This window comes from Cololabis saira, chromosome 23 (assembly GCF_033807715.1).
Source record: "Cololabis saira isolate AMF1-May2022 chromosome 23, fColSai1.1, whole genome shotgun sequence".
NCBI lineage: Eukaryota > Metazoa > Chordata > Actinopteri > Beloniformes > Belonidae > Cololabis > Cololabis saira.
Genome location: NC_084609.1, coordinates 32437841 through 32461054, shown reverse-complemented (window position 1 = coordinate 32461054; position 23214 = coordinate 32437841). Strand labels below are relative to the sequence as shown.

The 23214-nt window shown below is 41.8% G+C and overlaps 2 protein-coding genes across 6 annotated transcripts; one reads left to right on the top strand and one right to left on the bottom strand.

The window, feature by feature from the left end:
* The first annotated feature begins 14 nt into the window (after positions 1-14).
* Positions 15-16992, top strand: slc26a5 (solute carrier family 26 member 5). 5 transcript variants are annotated; one of them, XM_061714071.1, is made up of 18 exons: positions 15-136; positions 1417-1727; positions 3370-3509; positions 5223-5333; positions 8258-8436; positions 9161-9325; positions 9425-9660; positions 9827-9974; positions 10616-10729; positions 10860-10937; positions 11089-11184; positions 11295-11401; positions 11579-11648; positions 11738-11830; positions 12198-12302; positions 12429-12635; positions 12779-12833; positions 16212-16992. In XM_061714071.1, the coding sequence occupies exons 2-18, from the start codon at positions 1552-1554 to the stop codon at positions 16355-16357; spliced, it is 2226 nt and encodes a 741-aa protein (XP_061570055.1). In that variant the 5' UTR covers positions 15-136; positions 1417-1551; the 3' UTR covers positions 16358-16992. The 5 variants fall into 5 exon arrangements, with proteins under 5 accessions (XP_061570055.1, XP_061570056.1, XP_061570059.1 ...); XM_061714072.1 differs by lacking the exon at positions 5223-5333; XM_061714075.1 differs by lacking the exons at positions 3370-3509; positions 5223-5333.
* On the bottom strand, positions 16960-23148 carry psmc2 (proteasome 26S subunit, ATPase 2). The gene is made up of 12 exons (XM_061714079.1): positions 22991-23148; positions 22632-22669; positions 22458-22539; positions 22219-22318; positions 20618-20749; positions 20443-20515; positions 19592-19687; positions 18297-18461; positions 18121-18208; positions 17723-17925; positions 17510-17606; positions 16960-17183 (listed from the first exon to the last, which is right to left on the bottom strand). Exons 1-12 carry the CDS (start codon positions 23058-23060, stop codon positions 17026-17028), a joined length of 1302 nt encoding a protein of 433 aa, XP_061570063.1. The 5' UTR covers positions 23061-23148; the 3' UTR covers positions 16960-17025.
* Positions 23149-23214: the final 66 nt, after the last annotated feature.

Sequence of the window (23214 nt, the reverse complement as noted above, 5' to 3'; positions counted from 1 at the left end):
AATAGATCCATGCATAATACACCCATGGTTCCTCCTCGCTGCTGCGTGTAAGGGACGCGTGCCCTTGTTAAAGTTTAACTGGCGAGGCGGTTATAAACTCAATTACTCCTTGAACCTCCGGCTGATGAAGAAGCAGGTAAAACATCTATCGGGGCTGGGATCATTTTGGTCCTTAATTGAGGGAAAGGGAAGCTGGAGGGGAAAAGCTGCTTCCTTTCGCGCTGAGCAGCGCGGGTTAGCTAGTAGGTAGTATGGTATAGCAGTATGGTATAGTATAGTAGTATAGTAGTATGGTATAGTATAGTATATATGTATGGTATAGTAGTATGGTATGGTAGTATGGTATAGTATATATGTATGGTATAGTAGTATGATATAGTATAGTATATATGTATGGTATAGTAGTATAGTATAGTATATATGTATGGTATAGTAGTATGGTATGGTAGTATGGTATAGTGTATATATGTATGGTATAGCAGTATGATATAGTATAGTATATATGTATGGTATAGTAGTATACAGGACTGTCTCAGAAAATTAGAATATTGTGATAAAGTTCTTTATTTTCTGTAATGCAATTAAAAAAAACAAAAAAAATCATACATTCTGGATTCATTACAAATCAACTGAAATATTGCAAGCCTTTTATTATTTTAATATAGCTGATTATGGCTTACAGTTTAAGATTAAGATTCCCAGAATATTCTAATTTTTTTAGATAGGATATTTGAGTTTTCTTAAGCTGTAAGCCATGATCAGCAATATTAAAATAATAAAAGGCTTGCAATATTTCAGTTGATTTGTAATGAATCCAAAGGTAAGTCAGAGAATTTAATGATTTGGAAAACAAATGAATTGGGTTTTTAAACGGTTACTATTGAAATAAAAACGTGTGGTTATTTCCATTAAAACTAGATGTATAGGTTTTTTGCAGCATAGTTGTGTCATGTATGTAGAAATTGTCTTGAGAGTAAGGTTCTTTGTTGCTTTAAAATAAAAAAGCTGCAATCTTTTTTTGTATTTTGAAATAAACTATTATAGATTATGTATTGATCCCGAGGGAAATTCGAAAAATAAATAAATAATATTGATGTTTCTTCTTAGAAGTCTAGGTTATTATTCATAACTTCCACAGATTCTAAACTACACAGGTATGCGCTTGAAACATTTCACAAGTAATGTTTACCAATAGTAACACAATAAGAAGGACCCTATTATGTGTGGTGTTTCTTTCCCTGTGAAGAAGATGATAGAATGTTTTGCCATTAATAAAGTTTGTTCTCCATGTTGAGTCATATATTCCCAACTTGGAGACAAAACCAACTCTCTTGTCACCACTTAAATGAACACATGTCTGGTTGTTATCGTTAGCTGGAATCATATCTGTTTTGTCTTCCTTTGCTCTCTGAACAGAACAAGTTGTTTTTACACTGGAATGGTTAAAGGACTGACAAAGACATACCAGAGGGGGCTATGACCGAAAAAAGTGGAAGAGATACGCGACACAAAAGATCCAGCTCTTAATACAGTAAGCCAGCGTTCTCCTCTATGGAGCAAGAAGAAGAAGCAGCAGCAGCAGCAGCAGCGTGTCGTGAGGATGAACACTCACGACCGATGTACAGGTTAGAACGTCCTCTTTATGATGAGACTTTCCTCCGGACACGGCTCCTCCACCACAAAGACGGCTCCACCACCTTCCGGCAGAGACTGGCAGAGAAGTTCCAGTGAGTAGAGTACTGTGTGTGACACTTTTCTTTGTCAAGCTGAATTGATTTTGTTAACATACACAACACACAGGAAAATACCTCTGTACTGTATTGGCGCTTTTCCACTAGTACCTACTCAGCCCGACTCGCCTCGCCTTAGTTCTTCTCCACTAGGGGTCTAACGTGCCGAGTAGATACTTTTCTGTAACTATTCTGCCGAGCTTCTAAGCTGCTGAGTCGGCTGTATCTGACATCATCACACTACAGGCCACCGATTGGTCGGGGGGTTGGAGTCAGACATCTGAGTCAGGAGGAGGAAATCAGAGAAAGAACGACTGATGGCGGCTTCTTGTTCATTTTATTCAACAAGCAATGGCAGCAGAAGTCTGTTTCATGCTCCAACTCTGAGGTGCAGATGTTCATTACCTGGTGCTGAGGAGAGAATTAAAAAGGGATCTAGACGGGTGATAATACGATACAAGTTTTTATTTGTCATTTTCAGGACACATGTAACAAACAGTGCACTGGGAAATTAAATTTCGTTGCCTCTGGCTCAGAAAAGCAAATAATGATACCGTTTAAAAACATCCTAACTTAACTAAAACAAAATTTTAACTTAACTTACAGTCTTATGTTCTGGGGGATTAAGCTGTTGCAGAATCTGGCTGTTCTGCAGAAGCTCCTGCCAGAGTTGAGCAGTGTGACCAGTCCATGGTGTGGATGTGTTGAGTCTCTGATGATGCTGTTGGCTCTCGTCAGACAGCATGTTTCCCATGTCCAGGATGGAGGGCAGAGAGTCCCGGTGATCTTCTCTGATCATCTTCCCTGGTGATCTTCTCTGGTGATCTTCTCTGGTGATCTTCTCTGGTGATCTTCTCCTCTGATCATCTTCTCCTCTGATCATCTCCTCTGGTGATCATCTCCTCTGGTGATCTTCTCCTCTGGTGATCTTCTCCTCTGGTGATCTTCTCCTCTGGTGATCTTCTCCTCTGGTGATCTTCTCCTCTGGTGATCTTCTTCTCTGGTGATCTTCTCCTCTGGTGATCTTCTCCTCTGGTGATCTTCTCCTCTGGTGATCTTCTTCTCTGGTGATCTTCTCCTCTGGTGATCTTCTCCTCTGGTGATCTTCTCCTCTGGTGATCTTCTCCTCTGGTGATCTTCTCCTCTGGTGATCTTCTCCTCTGGTGATCTTCTCCTCTGGTGATCTTCTCCTCTGATCATCTTCTCCTCTGGTGATCTTCTCGTCTGGTGATCTTCTCGTCTGGTGATCTTCTCCTCTGATCATCTTCTCTGGTGATCTTCTCTTTTTAGATCTGGATCATCAAAATGTGATCACTTCTAACTTGAGCAATAAAAATCCAACTACTGTGTGATAACGCGCTCATGAAAAACCTCTTCATAATGAATATATTCCCAGCATTGTCCTATATTCATATGATAAATCCCTTTTACAACCCATTTCCCCAAGATGAATTCCTGGAAAGCAACCTCTTGTTTCATTTGGAGTGTTTTTGTTTTTCTTTCTTCAATGTGAGAATGAGCAACAATCGTTATTGGTCTTTACCATCAAAATACAAAGTACGTTATATTCCTGACAGTCTGAATTATTATTATTATTGTAGTCATCACCACACTGATACATATTTGTCCAATTTCCTAGATGTTCGTCCCAGAGGGCCAAGGCCGTGGCTCTGAGTTTCCTGCCTATTCTAACATGGCTGCCATCCTATCCTGTCAAGCAGTACCTCTTTTCTGATGTGGTCTCAGGACTCAGCACAGGAGTTGTGCAGCTCCCACAAGGTATAGACCCTGCATCACCATCAAGCATTAAAGAGCATATTGCAGGTTAGGGTTTTTTCAAAAATTATACCTGACCTTATGTGAAAATGACTATGTGAGAAGTTAATGTAGGATTTAATATGTTTTACAAGACATAAGGGCACGTATTCAGAGGAAAAAGTGGCTGATTTTAGCAAAGCTTTTCGAACACCGTGTCATATGACGCAGCAGCAGGGAGACGTCTCCACAGCTCTGCCCCATCTGACTGCGCAGACCCCGTCCACACGTAGCCGGGTATCTGCTAAACCCAAGATATTTTCCTGCGTTTGGATCTGTCATCCACATGAAAACGCAAATAAACAAATGTTTAAAAAAACTCCGGGAAAAGTGAAGATTTTTGAAAACTATGTTATGAGACAACCGGAGTTTTGCGTTTTCGAACGTAACATTATGCTCCAAAACAACAACAAATCTGCTCTGATTCTGACGTCTAACGTGCAACCTTTGTTTACTACAGAACTACAGATGATCCAGCATCTGTTCTCCAAGCTATTTATTAAATAAATGGTCCCTGCTCTTGACCACCGTTTACTGCGTTACACCGACGCAGAGCCTACGGCGTAGGGTACGCGGCGACGCGCAGCCCTACGGCGTAGGGCTGCGGCGATTTAACGCGGCAGCTCCGTGGTGGGACACGGGAGGACTCGGGCTCGTTACCGAGAAGGAGACGCGGCTCCCGGGGAAGCTGCGCCGCGGAGGCGGCCCGAAGGCCGGAAGACCAGATGATCTACAGGTGGTCGAAAACGCAGATCTTCGGTTATGTGTGGAAGGTTTATTTTTTTTAACAACGATGTAATGTGGATACAAATTATTTTATAAACAAAGGGGGGGGGGGGATTAGGTTTTAAAAATACCCGGCTATTTCGGATGCATTTAATCAGAAAAAAGAGAAGATAATAAGCTTGTTTTCTGTTTAGAAAGTACAAACGTAGACAGATTACAAGTTCTCACCCATCTTTTAGGAGTTATTTTCTGAGTTTCTTTCAGGAGCGCACGGGCGGGTGCTGCGGTGAATAAAGGCTGATTTATGGTTCCGCGTAAAATCGACGGCGTAGCCTACGGCGTAGCCTACGGCGTAGATTACGCGGCGCACGCAGCATTCGGTGCGTCGCTGCGTACCCACGCCGTAGGGTCTGCGTTGGTGTAACGCGGACCCATAAATCAGCCTTTTAAAAAGCGAGTTTCAGCTGTCAATCAAAAGAACGTGGGGGCCCTAACGGGTTCGTAATTATAAGGCTTTGGCCCGTCATATTGGTGTGAATACACATTCACAATCTCTTCAGTGTCACAACTAACATTAAGATCCATTATTTTTCCTATTGTTGAAATTCACCGCACTCCCTGCCGCTACGTCACTTCCGGTTCAGCTTTTTCAGATGCGGAAGTAAAATACTCTCACAAAAACAACTCTGGAGGTCACTGTAGTATATATTTATTCGTATTTCAATGAAATTATTATTATTTTCCTACACATTGATTCACAGGGGTCTCCAACCTGCAATCTGCTCTTTAAGTCTTGGACCTAGCTAGTCATCTGGAAAGATTTAAGGCTATATTAGTGTGAAGGGCAGACTCTGGTTTTGGTTTCACTACCTTGGTATCTGATGTATTGTGATGCAATCACTATGCCCAACTGTGTTTGTTTGAACCTCTGCCTCCTTTTCTGCTCTACAGGCCTAGCATATGCTATGTTGGCAGCTGTGCCTCCAGTTTATGGCTTGTACTCGTCGTTCTACCCCGTCCTGCTCTACACCTTTTTTGGCACGTCCAGGCACATATCAGTGGGTGAGGCTTCACTGTTGGGACATGTGTATAATATAATTGTACAACTGTGGCAAATGAGGCACAAGACAAAAAAAACACCACAAAATATAAAGAATTATTGTTGTTTTTTGTATTTGCCCCAATGTGTGGTTTTGCAATATCATGAACACAAGCAGGCTGGATTTTTGCCCCCCTTTAGCCAGGCAAGGCCAGTGATAACCAGTGATAACCAGTGATAACCAGTGATAACGTTCAGAGGTAAACACTGGCTGTATGTTTAACTTCATGCTTCATAGCAAATCCCTTTCAAATTCTTTAAAGAAAACATAATTTAATATAATTGATTTATTACAGTGAATAGATGTTATTCTTTTTTTACGTTTTTCTCTGCAAAGTGGATGTTATCAGTGAAGTGTATTTCCATTTTGCAGCTGGTTTAACTGGATCAGCTGTAGATGTAAACCAGCATTGTTCTGAGACTGCAGTCATGTTCAACCCAAGCTTGGCTTCAGGTTGTCATGGATGTTGTTGGCTGTGTGCACAGCCCTTTTCTATACTGCTCACCTGCCCATTCATTAAACTACATCATTAAATGTACGATCAGTACAACCGTTGTTGGGCTCATCTCAGGGGCATGAAACGGCATACAGACATGGTTTCATCTGCCAAACTTGACACTTAACACCATTAAAGTAATGCTTGGCTTCAGGAAGGCACGACATTTGAACCCGCCTTCCTTCCACAAGGTAGGCGGAGAAAGTAAAGACCTTTAAATGTCAGGGAGTCCATAGCCCCTTTCACACAGCCAGTTCGAGGCGGGAACGTTGCGCCTTTAAGCCGCCTCGCTGTTCTGTGTGAAAGTCACGGAGGCGGAATGGGGGGGCCAAGTGGCCCCACCAATAAGCCGGCAGCGGAGGTAGTCACAGAGCCGTCACAGAGACGAAACGGGGTCTGTGTGAATGACACAGCCGGCATGCCGCTGACATGACGGTCGGACTGACGCTGTCGTCACGCATCTGATTGCGGAACGCCGGCATGCTGTGTGAATTTACAGACGGGAGCGGCGTTATGCCGGCGTTGTATGGTTCTGTGTGAACCAACAAAGGCGGCATATTGGCAGGACTTCTTTACACCAATATTGCGGAATCTCTGTGTGAAAGGGGCTCATGTTTCTGGTCGCTTGACGTCACCTAAATGGGGAAATGGCCAAACAGCGACTCCACTTCCTTGTGGTGCTCAGGAAGAGAAATGTGGAGAGGTACCTGGCATTCTAGAGCAAGACTGTAGTGTCATCATAAACTGCATCTCTGTGTGGTTTGTATGGGCCAGAGTTACACGCGAGAAGGCCCTGCAGAGAGTTAACAAATCTGCAAAACAGATCAGTGGCTGTTGCCTACACTTGCCACTTATGGCACTTTTCCACTATTACCTACTCAGCTCTATTTATCTCAGCTCGGCTCAACTCAGCCTGGTTTCTTTTCCAAAACAATTCAACACCAGTAGGAGGTTGGAGCTGCTGTGACGTATTTGATTGTGTGATCTAAACAAAGAAGACAACAACACTAAAGATGTAGAACCTGGAGGAGATGATAGATGTGGCTTGTGTTTGATACCAAGTTAAAAAATGAGAGTGAGAGAAGCTTCAAGCGGCAACGCTTTTTAATTTATTTTAGTTTGTCTCTGCGTTGCTGAAAAGTCAGCTGGAGCCGTGAGCAGCTATGAAGAGACAGAGCTCCTGGTAGATCTGGTCGTTCCTTATCACCGTCTAGATCTTTTTAATTCTCTCCTCAGCACCAGGTTTATGAACATCTGACCCTCAGAGTTGGATCACCAAACAGACTTCTGCTGCCATTGCTGGGTGAATAAAATGAATCAGAATCCGTCAGTCGTTCTTTCTCTGATTTCCTCCTCCTGACTCAGACGTCTGACTGCAACCCCCCGACCAATCGGTGGCCTGTAGTGTGATGATGTCAGATACAGCCGACTCAGCAGCTTAGAACCTCGGCAGAATAGATACAGAAAAGTATCTACTCTGCACGTTAGACCCCTAGTGGAGAAGAACCAAGGCGAGGCGAGTCGGGCTGAGTAGGTACTAGTGGAAAAGCGCCATTAGAGTACAGCTTTTGCTCTGCTAATGTATCTCAAAGTCTATTGCCACCCTGGTCGTCATTTCTGTAAACGGTTGTCGTCTGGCAGGCGTTGCAAAGCTGGTAAAACCAAGAAGAAGGGGGACTTTTTGGTTTGTTAATCCTGTGCCTGATGTTCTGTTTGTTTTAAAGAAAGCTGATAGGCTTGTTCCACAGTCAGGATGCTGTTACCAGCCGAGACCTCCGTCTCCGTTTCACACACATGGATAATACACACAGATCATACCAGAGCTGCTCAGTTTAAGAGACTGCCTGCAACTTCTGACCTTCCTCTGATATACTTATTTTCATTGAAATGTTTCCATATCATCTCAAACGTGAGCTGATGGCAAATGCAATAATTCACTTTGATCTTTTGAAACAGAAAAGCTTATTTCTCTGTAAAAAGGTCAATGACCCAAATGTTCTCTTAGCAACAAGATGAGCTGCAAACATGAAGATAAGTGGGGCTAAGGTGAAGCGTTTCAGTTTTGTTTAGTATGTCTGTGAATGCCAGTCCTGAAATGAAGAACACGTGTTGCTTGGTGGAGACGGGGGATTGTCTGTTTTTGCCTGGGTGTCTCCCTCTCTCCCCCGATGCTTTATCATGCCACATCCATGCTATTCAGTCTCTTAATGTTCATGTTGATCTGCCTTGACCAATTTTCCTTCACGTGATGGAGTAAAATCTACAGGGTTTAAAAAAAAAACCAAAACATTGCTGATCGTAATCATGGTTGACTTCCTGAACTATTCCTGTAAAGATGTATTGCATAATAACTGTTATGCGACTGATTTGTGTTTGGCTTTGACTTGCAGGTACTTTTGCAGTGATAAGCCTGATGATTGGAGGTGTAGCAGTGAGGGAGGCCCCAGACTCCATGTTTTTACTCCCTGCTAATGGAAGCAACATGTCTGTGTTGGTGAATGAGGAAGAGCGTGATGCCAGGAGGGTCCAGGTGGCCGTGGTGCTCACCACCCTGGTGGGAATCATCCAGGTCAGTCCTCACACCACACACTGGCCACGTTTATAGGATGTTTGTTAATTCGGAATTAATTATTCCCAATTAAATAATTCCGAATTAAACTGTTTTCCTTCGAGTTTACATGGAAATACTAATTCTGAATTTAGATTTCCATGGAATCACGTTTGATGGTCTTTCTCCAATTCCTCTACAGGTCTGGGGGTTGGGAAGGTTCTGATTGGATAGGGGGCGGACCGGAAGTTAAACTACTGGAAGAAAAACTAACTTAGCCGCTACAACTTTGAAAAGCTCACAATTTTGATGTTTCCTGTTTCCATCTGTTCTTTTAATTATTTCTATTTATTAAATAAATGGTCTCTGCTCTTGACCAGCGTTTACTGCGTGCTGCCATCTTGAAACTTTGTTTGGAAAACCAGCCTGGAGGAGAACTGCACTGACCTGAGGAGCCACAGCTCAACTCACTACCCTACAATTATGTTTGCTTTCTGTCTCTTGTCTCCATACACCCTGAGGAAGGTGCAAGCGTTGGTGTTTTTTAGATGTAACCCAGTCTAAATAAAGGTTTTTTTTAACTTTTTTCAAGCCACCAGAATGCCGGCATTGTTTCTTTTGAGTTCAGCCCCTCATGGAAGTTGAAGGCGGACTTACCACATGTTTTTCCTTGCCACTGTGAGGATTTAACTAGAAACAAAGCTCACCCATAACGCATTCTCACCATCTTTCTTTCTTCTTTCAGATCGTCTTTGGTCTTCTCAGGTTTGGCTTTGTGGCGATCTACCTCACGGAGCCTCTGGTGCGAGGCTTCACCACCGCTGCAGCCATGCATGTCGTCATCTCCCAGCTCAAGTATCTGCTGGGGGTCAAGACGCAGCGTTTCTCTGGGCCCCTCTCTGCTATCTATGTAAGAGTTCGTCATTTCTGTGGGCTTGATTTCAATGTGATCTTTGGAGCTCATCTGCTTTCCTGTGTAGATTTTGATTTACAAAATTTTTTATTACAGAGTGTCAAAGCAGTACTTGGTGAAATCACCAACACCAATGTTACCACTTTCCTCCTGGGCCTTGCATGCCTTGTTTTCCTTTACACGGTCAAAGTCCTCAATGAACGCTACAAGAAGAAGCTGCCTGTTCCCATTCCAGGAGAAATCATTGTGGTTATCGTCTCGACTGGTGTCTCGTATGGTTTGTCCTTATCAGACGACTACAAGGTAGACGTGGTTGGGAATATACCAACAGGGTAAGCTATGTGTGGGAGGATGGGGGTTTAATTTGGTGTTTTTTAGTTTCTTTATTCTCAAAATGGAACTGTAAGAGAATCTATCATAACATCTCAGACATAAAATCTGAACATGCTGGGATTGATACCATAAATGTAGCATAAATGTTTTCTCCTCTGCTCTCAGGCTTCGCCCCCCTGCTGTCCCAGAGTTCTCTCTGTTACCCAGTTTGGTCACAGACTCATTTGCTGTAGCAATTGTAGGATTCTCAATGGGCATCTCACTTGCCAAGACCTTTGCCCTGAAACACGGCTACAGTGTGGAAGGTAACCAGGTGAGTGCGTCCGTCCCGGGGGGTATACCAAGAAAAAGAGGCTTCAAAACCGTCAATCAAATTTAATTTTGGCTATCAGCTCCTTCAGCAGATTCCCACGTATGTTTTTTTTTTCTTTTTTTAAAACTGGGTCTAAATATGTTATTTCTGCTCTAAAGTTGGACATTTTAACATGAGTGGATGGAGATTGAATGGCTTTGAGCTGCAACCCATCCGGAAGCTTGATTGTTGGTGCTGGGTTAATAAGAGCAGAGTTTAGGAGGGCAGCCATCTGCCCCGCCAGGCTGAAGAACGTGAAAGGAACGTGAGAGGACAGGGATGAAACTCCAACAAACCCAAAGAGATTGGATTAGATTTGCTCCTGGAAAAACCCCCCACAATGTCAGCAATACTCTGCTCCATGTACGAATACATGCAGCAGAGGAAGACGCTGCTCTGCCCCCTAATAAAAAACAACCGAGCCTTTAGTAGCATCACCCAAGTCATGGATTACCAAAGCCAACAATTGATTGTGGTTTATCCCTCAGTGTCAGTATCTGCTTTTGCTTTTTTTTTTTTTTTAAATAAACATGTTTGGCAAAGAAGCTGTCTGTTCAGATACATTTTTTTAATTTCCCCCACACTGATTTCACTGCTTTCAGGAGCTGATCGCCCTCGGCCTGTGCAACTTCATCAGTTCATTCTTCCAAACCTTCGCCATCACTTGTTCTATGTCGAGGAGCCTGGTGCAGGAGAGCACCGGAGGAAAAACCCAGGTGGGACCGCCGCTCCTGCAGGAGCAGCCACTCACTAGAACTAGAACCAGAACTAGCACAAGAACAAAGACATCTTTTGTGTGTGTGTGTGTGTGTGTGTGTGTGTGTGTGTGTGTGTGTGTGTGTGTAGATCGCAGGACTCCTGGCGTCTCTCGTAGTGCTGCTGGTGGTCGTAGCAATCGGTTTTGTCTTTCAACCACTCCCTCAAGTGAGTCAAGTTTTAGAATTGATGATACAGAACTTTCAGCTTCCTGTCTTTCCATTTAAGGTCACCACTGAAACGTGACTTTCACTTTCTCCTGCGTTTGTTTGTTCAAAGTGAGTGATTGCAGTCCTAACATAGTTGGTGTGTTTCCCAGACCGCGCTGGCCGCCATTATCATGGTCAACCTAGTGGGGATGTTCAAGCAGTTCAGAGATATTCCCAGTTTGTGGAAGATCAGCAAAATTGAACTGGTCAGTTTAATTGTATTCAAGTGTATGATTCTCATATATTAATGATTCATCAAATTGAGTAGACTGCTCAGTTGTATACTCTCTTTATTGTTTGTCCTCTTTCCTCTCAGGCCATCTGGATAGTGGCGTTTCTAGCGTCTGTGCTCCTTGGCCTGGATTACGGCCTCTTGGTAGCTATTACAGTTGCCTTATTATCAGTCATCTACAGGACACAAAGGTAACCATTACCTGTTGTTGTTGGAAAACCTCTTAATTATGTCATGATAAACTTTATTCATTGAATAGAAATAACAGTTATGATAGCATGACAGTGCTATTTAAATGGTTGTCTAAGCTCACTGATCGAATTGTTGACTATAAAAGATTAGTTTCATGCTTTCTATTTGCCTTCTAGTCCAAGAAGTTCTATTCTTGGCCACGTTCCCAACACGGGGCTGTACTACGATGTGGACGAATATGAGGAGGCAAGTCTTTGAGAAGAAAAAAATCCACAATTTTTTCATGAAATCAGCTGGCCCCAACTCTAAATGTTTGATTTGTATTTTGTTCCCAGGCAACTGAATCTGAGGGGATTAAGATTTTCCAGTTCACCTCTTCAGTCTACTTTGCCAACAGTGACCTTTATGTTAATACCCTCAAGGAAAAGGTAATCCCTGTCACTGTGAGAGCAAAGCAAGTGAAAGAAACCTGTTCCTTTTTATATTCCCGGTAGTTGAAGAGCAAACTTCTCAACATATTTTGTCCACAAGGCTTTAATTGCTTGAGAATGTGATGACGTCTGCTGTTTACCAAAACATAAAATTACAGTATACAGATGCAAATACATATCCTCTGAAATCAAGGCTGTGCTGTTCACATAAAAATCTAATGTAATCCCAGACAAATGCATATTTATATAATTTTCTCTTTGGATATGTTTAGTTAAACGTCCAGTGCCTATTAGTGAGGGAGAATAAAACAGTCAAAGCCCTGTAAATAACGTATGTATTCAGTGCTTTTGATCATCTCTACAGACTGGACTAAACCCAGAGCAAGTGCAAGTAGCTCGGAAAAGACAAAGGAAGCAGAGGAAAAAGGTAAAGAGTTCCCACGACGCTCCACTGGAGGTTTGTGCCAAGGTGAGACGTTAACACTGTGAACATACCTACCTATTCATTCTATCGTTCACTTGTACGAATGCATATAAACATTGTGTGCCAGGAAGATTAGTATAATGAGTAAATCCATACTGTGTTCTTCTGCAGTACAGCGACGAAGCTGTGACCCATGAAGTCTGGCCTGAAGACCGTGAGGTGCATGATGGGAGGAACGGAGAGTTGGAGGACAAATGCAATGAAGCAACGTCCGAGGTCACAACATTCCTGGAGCCCCTCACAACCATCCACTTTATTATTCTGGACTGGTCAACCGCCAACTTCATTGACTCCGTAGGAGCCAAAGCAATCAAACAGGTTTCCCTGTCCCCTTCTCTTCAGCAGAGCATATTTACTGCACCACTTAATGAAGCTGCTGCTCGTTGCTGCTCGGATCAGTTTAGGACACTTGTGGGATTTGTCCTTAAGCTGGTCGTGACCAGTTGTATCTGTGTCTGCAGGTCATTAAGGAATATGCAGCTGTGAATGTGAAGGTGGTCATAGCTGGCTGCAACAGTAAGTAATTATAAGGAATTTCCTGAGTTCTTTTAGGTACAATAAGACATTTGATAAGTTCTGAAAACATTCACATGTGCATTTTCTTCCTTTTTAAAGATGTATTGTAATCATGATAGTGGCATTTTGGTGAAAACCAGCTAATATCATTAAAATAAGATAATTCTTTACCGTTACATCAACCATTTGTGACTGTATTAACGAAAAATTAAATTTATACTCCAAACTCCACATAGCTGCTCTAAGTGACTGGGTTGCGTAAGAACAAGAAAACGCAGTCCTTCCTTGTCAGTTCAACTAATCCCTTTTTCTCTGACACTTTTTTTTTCCTCCATAATTTCTAAACCATCTGTTTCTGAACCGTCTTTCTCAGTTGAGCTTTTTCTTTTTGTGGTTGCTATTTTGAAACAAATCAGTCAAGTGCTGCGCATACCTGTCAAGTCTCCCGTTCTGTCTGAGAAACTACCGTATTTTACCCCTCTTTCCCGCCGTCCTCCCGTTTTAGTATTTTCCTGTAAATTTCCCGTTTTAGAATATAATTATTTAAAAAAAAAAACATTCCTGTGCCTCTCCAAATGGAATTGTAACTAGCCTTGCAAGACCTGCCCCCTGCTGGAGCCTGGGGGCAGTTCTCACCAGGCTGGTGGCAACAACATCAGAGATGGATGGATGGAACAAAGATTCTACTCTACTCTACTCTAAACTGCACAAAAGACATTAATGTCAATATGCAACCGGCTGTATGACGCAGATTTAGGGACTGCAGAAGTGGAAATGTGTGAATATCTGTCCAACTTTACCGGACTGGACCTCCCTGGGCTGGTGGGACAGCGGTGGAAAGTTTCCCTTATTTTTAAATCCAAAAGTTGACGGGTATGGTGCTGCATCAGTCTATCGCGGGCAGGTGGGATAATCAAGACCAGTACATTGGACGTTGAATAGTAACCATAATAATGGGGCGGCAGTAGCTCAGGTGGTAGAGCGGGTCGTCCAATGATCGGAAGGTCGGCGGTTCGAATCCCGCTCAGTCCCAGTTTGCTGTCGTAGTGTCCTTGGGCAAGACACCTTACCCACCTTGCCCCGTGTGAATGTGTTTGAATGTGTATGAATGTTGGTGGTGGTCGGAGGGGCCGTTAGGCGCGATATGGCAGCCACGCTTCCGTCAGTCTGCCCCAGGGCAGCTGTGGCTACAAATGTAGCTTACCACCACCAGTATGGATGTGTATGAATGAATAATGATTTCTGTAAAGCGCTAGAGCGCTTTAAGAAGATTTGTAAGAAGGGCGCTATATAAATCCAAGTCATTATTATTATTATTATAATAACTTAACTTTACCGTCAAAAATGTTCAGCAGAATGTTCGGCAGCGCTTTACTCACCAGGCTACAGGAAATGTTGCAAGTCTGCATCAAACTTCTTTTCTTTGCTGTCTCCAATAACGGGAAGCACTGCCAATGTTTTCTCTGGTTGTCGTGTTTTTATCTGCTCTTCTTTCACCTGGGAATGAGGGTTTTTTTTCCCCGTGCCAGATGGTTGAGAAGCTCTTCCTGAACGCTTCGGCCAACCGCGCTGTTTCCCTTTACCTTTCCTACTACCGAGTACGCCAACAAATCCGGCAGCCGTTGTTTCACTGAGGGAGATGCTGCTCCTCCACACATGGCAGGAACTGGGATTGTGAGACTGGTCAGACTGAAATTAGTTATTTAACACGCTGACTCTGTAGAGATCTGAGCCTCCCAGTCCACTGGTCCGTTCATTAGTCCAGGGGCCTGGCTCCACTAACATTTAAAATTGCTCAATTCTTTAATTAGGGCCCGAGCACTGAGGTTGTGAGGACCCTATTGAAACTGAAGGAAATATTTATAATTTTTTGTCATTCCGAAAGGATCGCAATTTTGAGTCCTTTATCATGTTGGAAAAGTGGCCGATTTTCACTGGAGTTTTCCCCCTAGTAAAATCTTTTATTATGAATGAATGAAATTAATTTGGGAATGGGTGTGTGAAAATCTCTCAACAGCACCCCCTGATGCTAGCTGTGGGAGTGCGTATAATCGTTACAAACATTCCTCTTTAATACAAGTAAAGTCTCCTGGGACTACTCTAAAATGTACCAGAAGTGTGGGCGTGGCAGGGCTGCAAATATGCATGGTTTTTCGGTTTTGCTAAATAGTAACGTTTGTGGGTGCAACGGACCTATTGATCGTTGACTGTGAAGAGAAATTGACATGTCTGCCTATTTTCCTGGCCTGGACTGATCAATAGTTTGATATTGTAATGGTTTTATCGCCCCCTGCTGGAAACATGGACATTTTCATACCTTAAAAAGTAGCCATACTTTGCTCGTGTTATACAAGGGAATTTGACAAACTATCTGTCTATCTTTGGACACACCCTTGTTTTTGCTATTTTGGTTTAGCCCAACCCACTGACTAGAGACGGATTTGTAAAGTGGAAAGACGAGACAATAGTCTAATTTTAGTCGATATTTGAGGGCTTTAGTCAACTAAGAATGTCTTTGGTTTATTACAGCCGTAACAAATAGTCCTCATTTTGTGACATGACTGCCCTTATGTTTTTCTCACTCTCTTGCTGTTCTTTGTTTTGGATATTTAACCTACAATCATACACATTGCTCCTTTTTAAAAGCTTTTTAGTACTCACTCCACTTTATAGGATTTTCCAGTGTAGATAACTGGACATGATACATAAAGATTTCTGTACACTCACCACTTCAGTAGGTGTACCTGTGGCCGACGGGTGTATGTATATACCATGCAATTGCAAATGTGTAATGATTTGTTGTAAAGTGTTGGTACCTTTTGCCGATTTTATAACAAATGTATTGAAATAGACAGTTTGGTCTAAACAAACGGTGCTAGCCACTGGCATCCATGTTTCATACCGTATGTTTATATTAGGTGTTGTTTCTGTTAAATGTGTTAGATTATAAAGCAGTTTTTTTAATAAAAGGTTTACTTATCGGGCCCAAGGCAGTTGATGTCGACACCAATGACTTATAAGTATGGGAACACACAAGACTTCATAAATCTTGTCTGTGTCAAGGCTCTCTGAGCACTTTCTTGACTCGTACATGAGCTGTGCTAAACAAATACACTTGCCATGCCTCAAACTATTGTTTTAATCAAAAATTAAAACACAATGATGTATATTAAAAATAAAAAAGTTCTACTTTTTGAATGCCAAAGTTTGGAGAGTGTCCTCCAGGTCTGCCTGCATATAACCTTTTAAAAATCTGTTAAATACATGTTTTTCCCCTTCCCTAAGACCTGAGTGAGAATATAGTGCTGTTACCCTGCTTTTTTAAGTATGAACAGGCACGTTTCATCTCCCCGTAACTATTCTTGTTTCTTTCTCCAGGAAGTCTATTGGCTGAGCTGGACAGCTTGCAGTTCTTCAGCGGGGACATGACGACTGACCTGGCCTTCCCTACTCTCCACGACGCAGTTCTGCATTGCCAACAATCTAATTCCAACTCACCTGTTGTTCCAAATGAAATGGTGTAACAGATGAAAGATGTTATGAAAAGAAGTGTGAGAGAGGGCTGGACCGTAGATCTGGGCCGTAGATCTAGATCTGGGCCGTAGATCTAGATCTGCACCGTAGGTCTGTAGATCTGGGGGCCGTAGATCTGGGAGGTTCCAGTGTTGAAGCAGTGACTTCATCTCCGTATGCATCATTACGGAGGAGCACTGGAACCCACATTCATGTTACTTCTAGTCTTGAAAACTTTAAATGTCATGTCATGATGTGTAGTTGAGCTTTTCAACAGTCCACAATAAGAGCTTATTATTAGCTTAGCTTTTATTGATTTCTTGTTGTGACGGTTTCATTTACCTGCTGCAGCTCTTGTCTAAGTGACCAAATAGAGTACATTTTGACAAATCAATTCAGTGCAGATTTTTGAAACATTTAGTGGGGGGGAAAGTTAATATATTTGTGGTGTTTTCTTTAGTCACAGTTAAGTCTGAGGTGTTTATATTTGCTTAGATTTCTATCAGGTCATTTTCACGTTAAAAAAAGAAATCGGCTGTTACGGAAAAACACAAAGATGCCTTTCAAGTAAACTTGTGGTTATTGGTTATTTTAGAATGAATTGAGACTTGAATATTGAATAAACTTTATTTTTAATGAACAACAATGATGTGACAGTGAAATTCCATTTCAGAAACACTCAGTTGTACGTCATGTATCTTGGGGTGGCGCTGAACTTGGCGTATGATTTGATCACCTTGTTCACGGCCTCCAGGAAGTCCTTCTCCGTGGCGATCTTCCTGCGAGCTCTGATGGCAAACATGCCGGCCTCCGTGCACACGCTGCGGATCTCGGCACCTAACAGCAAATGCAGGATGATGCCAAACATTATCACTTGAGTATTCTCATTACTAAACTGGGAAAGTTGCAACTGGGAGAAGGAAGAAAAAAAAAAGTGTTTTCAACCCAGCCATAATTGAAATAATGGTATATTTTTACACTATAAGTGTTAAAATCCCATGAATCAATGCTTTGGAACAATGCTCAAAGTGCATTTAAAAAAAAATATAATCCTGAATAAGGAATTTAAAGTGTAAGGAGGAGACTTGTTTAACCATACTTTATCTGCAGAAAGGATAATACAGATTGAAAGTTAAGTGTAATTTATGAGCTGTGATCCTTACCAGTGCTGTTGGGACAAAGGCGAGCCAGAAGCTCAAAGCGAATGTCTCTCTCCACACTCATGGAGCGAGCATGAATCTTGAATATATGGGTGCGACCCTGTAACATAAGAACAGAGAAATCTGAATTTCAGAACAGAAATTAAGTCCACAAAATCAGGAGTATTTTACTTCTAAGTTTCATAATTGGTTTATGAGATTAAATGACAAACTGACTTCCAGGTCGGGCAGGCTGAACTCGATCTTGCGGTCCAGACGGCCCGGTCTCATCAGGGCCGGGTCCAGCGTGTCTGGGCGGTTGGTGGCCATGAGGACCTTGATGTTCCCTCGAGGGTCAAAGCCATCCAGCTGGTTGATGAGCTCCAGCATGGTCCTCTGGACCTCATTGTCCCCACCGGCACCATCGTCAAAACGAGCACCTAACAGGTACAAGTACAGATGATACTCAGCATTTCCTACAGGTCAATATTCACTGGGAAGGGGGACTAAAACAAAACAACAGAATAGTCCTGCTGTACCAGATGATGATTCAAAAGGAAACCCATCTAACTTGATGTTTAACACACTAAAACATTCACTGAAATTCAGTAAAACGACAGTGGAGCCGGCCTTACCCCCAATGGCATCAATTTCATCAAAGAAGATTAAACAAGCCTTCTTAGTCCTGGCCATTTCAAAGAGTTCCCGGACCATCCTGGCTCCCTGGAGACAAAGGCAGAAAAAAGGGAGTGAGTGTCACTGTTCACAATTAACATCCAAAGCCAAATCTCAAGCTTTTAGTGGAACTCACCTCTCCCACATATTTCTGCACCAACTCAGAACCAATAACTCTGATGAAGCAGGCATCAGTTCGATTAGCAACAGCACGGGCACACAGGGTCTTCCCAGTACCAGGGGGGCCAAACAGAAGTACGCCTTTAGGTGGCTCGATGCCCAGATTGACAAACCTCTCAGGCTGTTGGGATGGGCAGAAAGACAAGTTTCATTTAATCACAGAGGCTTGTATAGATGTTAACAGTGATTAGTTTGAGATTATGCATATTGCCAATGCCGATGTTCCCTGGGGGAGGGAAATGCACAATACATCAATATAAGGACTGAACCCCTTGCAAACCTATTCTGAATATCCGAGGTAGAAAACTTTTTGAACACCGGATTTGCAGAAAGGTGCGTCGGTGGAGGAAAGCTGCAGCCAAATATAAAAAGAAAAATCCTGCACACCTTCTCACCGTGCACTCGTTTATTAGGCCAACGTTTCGGTCATAGACCTTTTTCAAGGCATCCCCTGAAAAAGGTCTATGACCGAAACGTTGGCCTAATAAACGAGTGCAATCTGGTAACTGACTCTTCTTCAATTTAAACTTCACTGCTCAGTGTTATTGAGGTGAGGAGCTGACTTGTGTTCAGCCTCAGAGACAAGTCACAAACAGCTAAATCTTCCATAGCTGGGACATTGAAAACTTGCACGGTTTTGCTGCTAAGGGTTTGTTTGCAGGCCAGCAGGTTTTGTTTAGGGACTCTGTGCACAACCAGTGTGTCATCTGAGTTCAACGTTCAAAACCTGGGTGAACCACAGAAGGATTAGTGTGTATTTCAAGACCCCCAAAAACCATAGCAACTCTAATGGAATCTGGGACGATGGGCATTGTTGCTTGTGAGTTTTGGAGACTAATTCCCTGAAGCATCACTTAAAGTCGAAGGGGTGGCGGCACTTTTGAGATGTTGCGGTCACGGATTTGCATTGTGTTCTGTATTCTGATTGGCTAAACAGTCTCCCCGCTATTTCACTTTGTGTGTGTCAATAACGTTACGGTTTAATATGTACTGTACATGTACGTAAAACAGCTTGCCAAATTTCAGTTTGCAAATTTTCTCCAAAACCCATAATGTCAACAAAACGTTCTGCAGCAATTCTCCCTTTCAAGTGCAATCACTCGGGTCTGGGTGGCGGGGCAAGCTCCAATCTGAAGCAGCAGTATAATAAAGGTTACTACTTTACCTATCACAGGTTCTTTTTGGAACGTAAACCCCGGTAAAAGGAGGGATTACTGTATAGCATTCCAAAAGGAAGGAAGGTGAACTCACGTGGAGCAGTGGCGTTTCAACCACTTCTCTCAGCTTCTCTATCTGCTCCTTGCATCCACCAACATCACTGTAAGTCACATCAGGCTTCTCCTCCACCTACAAAAGGACCAAAGAGTCTTTACTAAGAAATAAATGGACATAATAACTTTCCTTCTATGTCGTAAAATACTGATTTATATTACTGAACCTCAAAATATATTTCTTAATTCACTTTATAAAGTACCAATAAAAAATAATGCGTTATGTTGTAGAAAGTATATTATTAACCACTCACCCTAACATGAATGATTAAAACGATCTTTATGTACATAAATATGCATTTTGAAACATTAGGCAGTGGCCACCAATTGAAAGGCCTCAGTCTAGCTCAAATTAACCATTTTACTTTTTTTAATCCAAACAGTTTAAATGTAAAAACGGCTTTACTGAACCTCAAATGCTCACTGCTGGTATAAAATATTTCAGTTACCTTACAGCTGTTATCAACATTAGTATTTTGTTGATTTGGAGCAGCTTTTCCAAACAACCATCATCTGCAGTACAGCCTTCCAAAATGTCTTTTCGGAAAATTAATACAGAGGCTAATACACTGTAGTAGGCTGATTTAAAAAAAAATATACTGTTAGGTGCAGGATTGTCTGCTGAATCAAGGAATTTAAATTTCATGCCTACAAAAAATAAAAAAATTCCAGCACACACCAACACACAACACCACAGCTCCTCAACTAAATACAACATCGTACTCAGTCTTTTAACATGTTTCAAACAGTTATTGTTTAAACACATCTAACTGACTATGAATTGGCCTTAGATGAATTATAGGTTCATGAGAGGGTTCCACACATTTATACCTGCATCATGGTGACAGTAGGATCAATCTTTGGAGGCAAAGGAATGTGGATCTGATACTTGTTCCTGTCAACACTGAAAGAATTAAGAGGAAACCAAATTTAACACACTGTACCAATAGGGCCTTGAAATAAGTGATATTGTCAATCAATGTGACGCATTCAATATCTGCCTCACCCAACTCTCATGCCCTCCTCAATGTCAGTTGGAGCCACCTGGTCACTCAGGTCCACCACAAACTTGGCAAACTGTTTGACATTGATGATGTATTTGGGATCTTCAGAATCTGCATTGATGATCTTTGTGCATCTATTTGAATAATAATGAAAGTACACAATAGATAACTGTCAAAGGAAAGAAGCAACACGTTGCAGTTTATTTTGTGAGGTGTGACTTATGAAAGGGATGATGCCCGACGAGGTGTACATTATCATAAATATATGGACGACGTGGGGGCGAAGCAGAGGGTGGTTTGCCTCCGCAAAGTCCACATATTTATGATAATGTACAACTCGAAGGGCATTATCCGCCTTATACCAAAAAACATAAATATTAAATCAGTTATTCATGCTTTAATGTGTTTTTAGTTGAAATCATTAGTTTTATAACAAGCCACAGCTGAGCGACTATTTAATCTCTCGTCCACAGCCGTTGGAACCTGGTAGTTTTCAACAGTAACACCTGAGGGTCTGACTAATACCTGGAACAATCACTACCGTCCCATAAGGTCCTTAATGGACACAGTGTTGATTCTCCAGTAACTAGGACGGACCAGAGATACGACTCAGCAACGGGAGATATTCTAGTCTGCTCAGCTCCGCTATGCTACAGTAACAAACAGTAAAGAATCAAAGTCCACAGATAGTTTCCTAAACCGTTTTATTAAATAAATAAATAATAAATAAACGTTTCACCAAATAAATTAAAAGAAATGATAAAATCACTCATGTGGCCGTCCTGCGGTAGCCGGCTCTTCTTCTCTGAATCTCCGTTGCCGTGGTAACCACCTGGCAGTTGATCCAGCACAATGATATTAAAGTTATTAGGCAATTTGACCGAACTTGTTTTCTAGTGGTAGTAGTGTAGGTTAAAAGTGATAACCTACACCTAGGTGGAGGTTATCACTTTTAACTTTCACCTGCCAGCCAATCAGAATCCAGGATTCACACAGACCGTGGTATAATGCTGTTTAAACAACATTCAGATAATGAACTAATTTGGTTAGGGATATATTATGTTAGGATCGGATATCAATGTTGATACTGACAAAATATTTCAATTGTTTTCGGAAAATTGAATTGATCCATGATGAGCTAATCCATTCACTTTAAATTGGGTTGTTGAATATGCATAATCATCTATAGCTGCTGCTGTTGTTCAAACTGTAACAAACATAAAAGTTAATTATTTATATTATTATCTGTTATTTTATTACATTATCGTTTATTTTGTAAAGAAATGTTTACGTTCAACCTTGTACTTTTTGTCTATTCCACACAATGAGGTATCCAAACCATTAATTCAACACTTAAAGCAAGGATTTGTCCATCGGACAATACGTGACATGCAAAACCCACGCAGTGTTTTCGGTATCTATGGTGAAACCGTTGGATGAGGTATCCTCAATTCTGATACCTTTAGTCAAATTTTAAAGACAGTTTTAAAGATAATGACATTTGAATTTGCAATGGCGAAAGGGTAAGCCAAGAGATACGAGAAGCAAAAACAATCAAACTTCCACAATATAAACATATAAAAGAAAAGACTGCTTGCATCACCTTGCAACCTGCAATGGTTGTTCGCTCTGCAGAGTCTGCTTGTCAGCAGCTAAATCCCAGAGCGCCGGTGGAGCCAAGCCTGTGTCTGACTCCTTGATTCCTTATACAATAAAACACACAATAAAAAGGAAAAAAAGATTGAAGACAATCACCACTCACATAATCTGAAGCCAAACAGAAGTTGCAATATATCTTCATCTGCACTAGTCATTAACCTTTTTTCTGATTTGATCACCAACCTGTAAGCTCATTGATCTTCTTGAGAAGCTGCTGAATATCATCTTCCACTTGTTTGATCTGTCTGGAGTAGGTGCTTTGACCCTAGCGATAAAGAGCAAGCACAAAAATGGATCAAACTCCCCAAAGTAAAGGCAAAAATCAAGGTTATTCAAGGCATTCCTGGTTATTCTTACATATGTTTTGAGCAGAGCAATGTCTCCCTCGTCCAAAGCTGTAATGACAATGAAAAGAGCATTGAAGGTGATGGTAGTGATGAATGAAGAGTTTACCCCCGTCATTAATGAGCTGCACCGCTAGCACTGATCAGGAACGATACAGAGCAATCATTGCTTTAGGACCATTTAATAATTACCGTTTTCGTTTGAAAAATATTCAAGTTTACAATAGCAAAACGACAAATGAGCTTCTAAGGCCCCAACACAGTGATAGTTTGTCAGCAGGCTTGAGCTAATGGTAGCAAATGAATAGCTAGCTAATGTCGACGTTTCTTTTCAGACGATCATTGTTTTTGAAATACATATTTTAGATAAACCTCTGATAGGTGCGTCATCCTTTTCCCCTTCCTTTGTCTTTCGTTGGTCGTCTCCCAAATAGTCTGGCATTTTAGTGTGGATAAAAACGGCTTTGTCACGAAGTAGGTTGTGACTCCGTTGCTAAATTCTACAATTACACAGCAGCTTTGCGTTTCCGGCTCTCCCAGGAAATACCAGTCGGAATTCTATTGAGGATGAACCATACATTAATTATTTTTGTCAG